The 7971-nt window shown below is 37.1% G+C and overlaps 1 protein-coding gene across 1 annotated transcript; it reads left to right on the top strand.

The window, feature by feature from the left end:
- Nucleotides 1-5595: 5595 nt before the first annotated feature.
- Nucleotides 5596-7296, top strand: LOC116033132. Its single transcript, XM_031275891.1, has one exon. It carries the CDS (start codon nucleotides 5596-5598, stop codon nucleotides 7294-7296), a length of 1701 nt encoding a protein of 566 aa, XP_031131751.1.
- The last annotated feature ends 675 nt before the right edge of the window (nucleotides 7297-7971 follow it).

The following is a 7971-nucleotide window of genomic DNA, read 5'->3' as shown; positions in this document are numbered from 1 at the left end:
AAAGATAGATTTTTGTAAAATGAGAATAATCCTCAATAAATGAAATGTAATATCGTTTGCCACCACTACTTTCAGTGCTTTTGAAATCTGCTAAATCAGTATGAATAAGTTCTAGCACCGACGAGGTATGATGATTCACGGAGGAGAATGATTTTCTAGCAAATTTAGCTTCAGCACAAGTTTCACATTGAGCATATGATACACTTGACAAGTTTGGTAATAAATACATGTTTTTCAGTCTATTCAAGCAGTTAAGACCAACATGTCCCAGTTTACTATGCCATACATCAACAGAGGTAACAACGTAAGCAGAAGAAGAATCATTATTATTAAGACCATGCCACTTGGAAATAAAATCACAATCAGCTAGAGATGGACCACTTATAGCATAGTCAGGTCTAATTCTAGTTACATCTAAAACAAATAGCCCACCTCGTAACCTCGTAAATATCCCTTTCCAAGATATCTTCCTCGACGAGTCATGACCAGACGGTCAGACTCAATGACCAACTTAATCCCAGCCTTGCTCTACAAAGCTCTAGAGATTAAATTTCTTCGGAGGGTAGGGACATATAACACATTCTGTAAAAGTAATTTTTTACCAGAGTATAGCATAAGTTCTATAGATCCTCTACCTCTTACCTCGGAAACACTAGAGTTTTCCATATATACTTGTTCCCCTTCGGAAGCTGGCTCTAACTTCTTGAATAGGTCTTTACTTGAGCAGAAATGGCGCGAGGCTCCAGTGTCTACTACTCACTCTTCTAGATCTCCTACAACGTTAGCCTCAGTAATTACAGCAGCTATTACCTTTGATTTTGCGCGTTTCTGAATTGCTGGAACTGCTAGAGTTGAATACATAATTGCTATGATCACGCAAAACAACAAAACAGGAGCAGCGATGATTTCTGGAAATAATAAGAAATCAAGAACACCGATTCCAAGTTGGATGCATAAATCCACAAGGACGGTGAATACCAATATGCTCAAAGTTGTGAGATTGGTGGGAGTATTTGTGTCATTCATAAAACCCAATGATGTAAAAAATTGACAGAGCATAGTAGCGGTTGCTATGTAAAGCCCAATAAATGGCATATGCGAGATGTTTTTCTCCACCATTGGTGTAACAAAAAATGTACAGTTTGGGTTACTGCACAAGGATGATGAGGAAATTAACACACTTTTAAATGTTGTAATATCCAACCACCTGCCACAATGCCTACCTCTTGCGTGTTAAACCTTCTTGTTGCTTTAAATTTCATGCAAAGCTAAAACCATCTTATTATTATTATAATAATGATAATAATAATAATAATAATAATAATAATAATAATAATAAAGATGTATTTATAAGATAAGCCACCATGTTGATGCTTTCACTTGCATGCAACGCCAAAACAAAGCTTTAAATAATAATGGTTGTAAAAGAGTATTTAAAGCAAAGTCACCACCTGGACACAACTAATTACAATAGGATTGTAGAAGAATTAAGGAGAAGAAAATTTTACGCTTTTAAATTGTTGGAAATTTTCATCTGATGCAAGTCGACATTGTTGACGAAGCCAAGACGGAAGTATAAAGCTTTTAACTGTTGTAATATTCGACATTGCTGCACTAGTGACTCAATAATGGTGACATAAAACTGGGAATTTAAGCTGCAAATTCTGGCGAAAGGGAATTCGGGAAATGTGGTGAAATAGATATCTGTGGCATGTTTAATAAAACACTACCTTAAAAGCTTTATATTTCCGGTGACGGGCCGGCAAGCTTTCGACAGGCAACACAGATATAATATTTTGCTCAGACAGAAGAACATATGGCAGGAAAGGTAATGAGAGATGAATGAGAAGCTTTTTATTTGTTGCTTGCTGTGTCTTGTTCAAACAAGAAGAAGAACTATTTATAATGCAAGGATGAACAAACTCTCTTGTTTGAAACCACAAAATCCCCACTATTTTAGTGGAAATGGGTTGAATGATCCCACGTCTCAATGCTTGTGGTCTGAAGGAGTAGCTTTGAGCATAGAAGTAGGGAAATAAGAGTAAACAAAGACTGAGCCTTATTTTTGAATGGACTTCCAACAGACGCCACTACCACCGCCTAGACCGCTTCGCTGCCGATTTCCCCTGCTGTCTGCCGGCTTCGAGAGAGAGAAGAGTCGAGAGGCAGAGAGACGAGAGACAAAGGAATTTAGGGTGCGTTTGGAAAGCAGGAAAATGACTTCTGAAAAATGTTTTCTGGAAAATGAGTCCGTGTTTGGATGTACTCAAAAAAACTGTCTTTGGGTGTTTGGTTCATTTTCTGGAAAATGAGTGGAAAATGAGTAGAAATATATAATTATATATTTTTATTATTTTATTTAAAATATAAAAATTTATAAACTAATAATATTTATTTTAAATTAATTAATTAATTAATTAAAAATATTTTTTAAAAAAAGACGGCGGCTACCCGGTTTTTGGCCCCCACCAGAAACCAGAGCCGGCGGACTGGTTTCCAGCGGAAACCAGTCCGCCGACTAAGGAGGGACGGCTTGTTCCGTCCCTCCTCGCTATGGAGCCTTGTTCCCATTTCTGGAAAACGACCTCCAGACTTTTTGTCCGGAAGTTGTTTTCCGGAATTTTGCATTGATTTTCCGTGGTCAACAAAAAATGTTTTCCGTTGACCACGTTTTCCTGCTGTTGCCAAACACACGAAGCCCGGAAAATTGGAATACCCAGTATTTTCCTAACATTATTATTTTAATAAATATTCCCAATAAGCTGCAATCGTACGTACCGGTCACGAACCATAAAAATTTTAAGAGTATGTGTTCTGTCCCGTTTTTTCTAGGAAATGGGTTATTGGGCACCATACTATTAACCTTGAATTTCCCATTCAATTAAATTAGCCCGTAGTAGTTGAAATTTATTTTGATCGTAGCATCGCTGTATCTCGCGGTGTACCGAACCTAGCCCAATTTTGAGTTTTAGTCTGAGATAAATTTTTGGTTTCGAAAATTGTTCTATTTAAATTATTTTTCGACCGAAATTATATCTGTTTTAACCCATAACAGTCTAACCGAAACCGAAATTATATCTGTTTTAACCCATAACAGTCTAACCGAAGATATTTTCCCTTACCCACCACAAAAATGTGACAAGTGTCACTTTCTATGCCACATGTCTTCACCCTAATGTGACAAGTGTCACTTTCTATGCCACATGTCTTCACCCTTATCTTACAAGTGTCACTTTCTATGCCACATGTCTTCACCCTTATCTTACAAGTGTCACTTTCTATGCCACATGTCTTCACCCTTATCTTATAAGAAATAATATAAAAGCTTTGATCTCCCATTTTCTTCCCATTTGGCCGAAATTAGAGAGGGAAAAGGGAGAGGAAAAATACTTCATCTTCTTCCTTGAGAGGGAAAAGGGAGAGGAAAAATACTTCATCTTCTTCCTTGAGTTCAAGAAGTTTCAGGAAAAATACTTCATCTTCTTCCTTGAGTTCAAGAAGTTTCATAGCTAAGTTCTTCACAAGCTCATCATCTATTCGGTAAATTTCAATTTTAATCGATTCAAAAGCTTTATTTTCCTTCCTAGATCTTGAATCCAAGTATAGTTTTCTTAAAATATGTGGTTATGATGTTATATACTTCCTAGGATTTGTAGGAAAATTTTTGGGTAAGAAAATCCTATTTTACTAATTATTTTAGTATAGTTAGTGTTCTCAAGGATCTAATATTATGTATGTTGTGGATAAATTATGGATTGTGTAGAAGAACCAAAGGAAGTGGAAGAGTGAGCATCTAGAGGAAATTAGTGAGATTTCAAGAAGATAAGGTAATCTTTATGTCCACCAAAACCTTTTTCCACCATGATATTCATGAATTTCTTGATAAAGTATGGATATAAAGATTTTAGTAGATGAAAGATTGGTGTGATTGTGGTATATCATGAATATATGTAGATATGTGGATGATTATATGAAATAACTAGTATACGATTATGTTGTGATGAATATATGTAGTAGACATGTATATGTGTTTAAAACCTTATATATATACGTACATAAATTGTATATATATATATACATATATACATCCCTATACATTTAGTTATATTGATGATATTCTTGTCATGATTATTATATATACTTACATATATTTATACCGTAGAAATACATATATACGCATATTATTATTATTATTATTATTATTATTATTTATATATACATACATTAATACCGTGTATATATACACTATCGTATATGTATTTATATTACCGTATATATATACATATTTGGTACTATATGCGTGTAAGTGGTATGTGAGAATACTATATATGTATAAGTGGGTGTGACCTTATATGTGTATGGATATATGAAGGTATATATATATATATATATATACAAAAGTAGATTTATACTGTTCAAAGTGCATAAAGTGAGAAAGTAAAGAATGAGATAAAAATGAAATCACGGTGTGAAGTTGGAGGATATTCCTTTTTAACATTCATAATGGAATCACAAACATTGGGCCCCAAAATGATTGGTGTTAACCACTTGAGTAACCTTGTAGAAACAGATCCAGGGTTACTAGAGCTAGTGACTAACCTGCGGGCTTGGAATCCCGACAAGGGTGTGCACACTAAAGGTCCTAGATCTGCTTCCCCTAGTTGGAATAACTAGGTTGTGGTGAGGTGATGGAAATGAGAAGGAAATTGTGGTGTTAATTGGAATATCTTTAACTTAATTATGGTAAAAGCTGGTTATTTCTATTTAAATGCTTATATGATTATGATTATAATTATGAGTTTGAGTATGATATTATGCATACATGTGGAAATTGTGATTATTGGCACATATTTTCTTTGAAACAATAATGAGGAAATGAATATCTCTTATATGAGAAATCTTGTTGAAAATGTGTTATCATGTGAAATAAGCTGTTTTTCGAAAACAAAGAATAAAACTATTTTCCAAAACCTTGATTTTACAGGGTGGAGTAGGGATTACTTAGCACTATGTGCTAATTCTGTTTTCCAAATGAATTTCAGGTATGGAATAGATCTTGATATCCGAGAGCGATAGAAGAGAAAATGGATCTACTCTTGATGATAGAAATCACTATGGTTTTTGAGTTGTATATTACTGGGATGTAAGGCAGTAATAGTATGTATTAATAAGGATAGTAGATGTAAAGACTACCTTAGCATCTAAGTTGTAACAAACTTAGGTGTGGAGTAGCACTTCTGGATTTTATGCGCTTCCGTTTTGGGAAATTAGTAATTATGATTAATTATGCCTTTTTGTATGATGGAAAATCTGGGGGTGTTACAGTTGGTATCAGAGCTCTAGGTTGAGACCTAGGCATGAACTTTAGGGTGGAACTCTAAGAAATAAGTATTGGATCTTAAGAAGGTAGAGATGAAATTCTAGGAATGAAATTTTTTAGGAATCGTGGTGAGGGTGTGATATTATTTTACTTGGTTAAGATTATGTTTAATCCTTAGAACTGTCACTATTGCACCCGATTTGGTGTGCACCTGTGTAAGTTAGATAGTGATTTGTGCTTGTCTTAACCTCGTATTGGTTCTGCAGTAGTTTATAATGGCTCCGTCTGGAAGGAGAGCCGAACCTCGTGGAACTCCTACCGAGGAACTGCTAGCGCAGAATTTGCAGCAATTGACCCAATTGACTCAAACTTTGGGAAATGCGCTTCTCAATAATCAACGGGGAGGGCCAGATGTGGCTAAGATCATAGCTGGGCATCGTCCGCCATTCTTCACTGGTAAGGAAGATCCACTAGTGTTAGAAGATTGGATAAGGACTTTCGACAAAATGTTTGAGGCTGTAGAATGTCCTGAAGAAAGGAGGGTGGAGATAGCTACATTCTATTTCCAGCAAGAAGCTGACAACTGGTGGAGTATGATGGGACCCATGTATCAACAACAAGGAGAATTTCAATGGACTGACCTTAAAGCTCGAATGCGGGATCATTTTTATCCCGAGCATGTTAAGTCCGCTAAGTACGAGGAATTTCTACATCTACGTCAAGGGACGACATCTGTTCAGGACTACTATGCTAAGTATCTTGAGCTGGCACGATTTGCCCCTGCCTTAGCCCCGGATGAGCCAAGCAGGGCTAGGAAGTTTGTAAATGGATTAAATTTTGAGACTCAAAAAGCCGTTTGTGTGTTTGAGTGTCAGACTCTTGGAGAGGCTTATAACCGGGCTGCCAAACATTATCGAGTCCAACAGATGCAGAAGGAGGTTCGTGAGAAGGGTAAGAGGAAATTTGAAGGTAGTAGCAGAGGGGGAGAGAAGAACTCTAAGATGAGTCAAGGAGAGGCTATTCGGGATTACCAAAGAAGTGGGATTCCCAGACCTAGGAGGGATTTCCCAACTCAAAGTACGGGGATGACTAGTAGAGGATGGATGAAGGAGAGGCATTTCTACTGTAAAAGATGTGGGAAGGATCATCCCGGTGTCGATTGTATAGGGATGCCGGTAGAGTGCTTCAATTGTGGGAAGAAGGGCCATCGCTCATTTGAATGTCAAACTAGCAGGAGGGAAGGGTCATTCCGTCCTAGCCAGAGTCAAGGAAAGACCCAACAATCTGGAATACAAGTGAAGGCTAGGAATGGAGTGAACATGGCAAATAGTAACACTGAGAGCACAAGCAAGGCACCAACTAGCAGGAGTGGACCCCAGCAAGGGAGGATCTTTGTGATGAGTAAAGCTCAGGCGGATGTGAGCGATGTGGTGGCAGGTACTTTTCTGCTTCGTGATATACCTGCTTATGTATTATTTGACTCTGGAGCATCTCATTCTTTTATATCCTCAAGGTTTATAGAGAAATTAAAGTTAGTACCTAGTTCCCAAGTACAATTTAAAGTGAACCTTGCATCGGGGAAGGTGGTGACCTGTAGTAATGTTTTTGAGAATATACCTATAAGCATAGAAGGGGAAAGTTTCCCTTGTACCTTAATACAGTTTGGATTATATGACTTTGATATAATATTAGGGATGGATTGGTTAGCAAAGTATAGGGCTCAGATCTTTTGTAGCAAACAAAAAGTGGTACTGAGGAGCCCAAAAGGAAAACGTGTGTCCTATAAGGGAGCTGCAAGTCTGTCCGATGTGAGATTAGTATCGATGGCCAAGATGAGGAAGTATGTGGGAAAAAGGTGTGAAGTGTTCTTATGCATGGTGGAAGATTTGAATGTGGAGGAAAAGGGAATTGAACAAATCCCTGTCGTAAGGGAGTTTCCTGACATATTCCCTGAANTTGTTATCCGAGAGCGATAGAAGAGAAAATGGATCTACTCTTGATGATAGAAATTACTATAGATTTTGGGTTGTATATTATTGGGATGTAAGGCAGTAATAGTATGTATTAATAAGGATAGTAGATGTAAAGACTACCTTAGCATCTAAATTTGTGATAAACTTAGGTGTGGAGTAGCACCTTTGGATTTATGTGCTTCCGTTTTGGGAAATTAGTAATTATGATTAATTATGCCTTTTAGTATGATGGTAAAATCTGGGGGTGTTACAGTTGGTATCAGAGCACTAGGTTGAGACCTAGGCATGAACTTTAGGGTGGAACTTTAAGAATTAAGTATTGGATCTTAAGAAGGTAAAGATGAAATTCTAGGGATGAAATTTTTTAGGACTCGTGGTGAGGGTGTAATATTATTTTACTTGGTTAAGATTATGTTTGATACTTAGAACTGTCACTATTGCACCCGATTTGGTGTGCACCTATGTAAGTTAGATAGTGATTTGTGCTTGTCTGAACCTCGTATTGGTTCTGTAGTAGTTTATAATGGCTCCGTCTGGAAGGAGATCCGAACCTCGTGGAACTCCTACCGAGGAACTGCTAGCGCAGAATTTGCAGCAATTGACCCAACTGACTCAAACTTTGGGAAATGCGCTTCTCAATAATCAACGGGGAGGGCCAGATGTGGCTAAGATCATAGC

This window comes from Ipomoea triloba, chromosome 10 (genome assembly GCF_003576645.1).
Source record: "Ipomoea triloba cultivar NCNSP0323 chromosome 10, ASM357664v1".
NCBI classification, from domain to species: Eukaryota; Viridiplantae; Streptophyta; class Magnoliopsida; order Solanales; family Convolvulaceae; genus Ipomoea; species Ipomoea triloba.
Note: the sequence above shows the minus strand (reverse complement) of the source record. Positions and strands in the feature narration are given on the sequence as shown.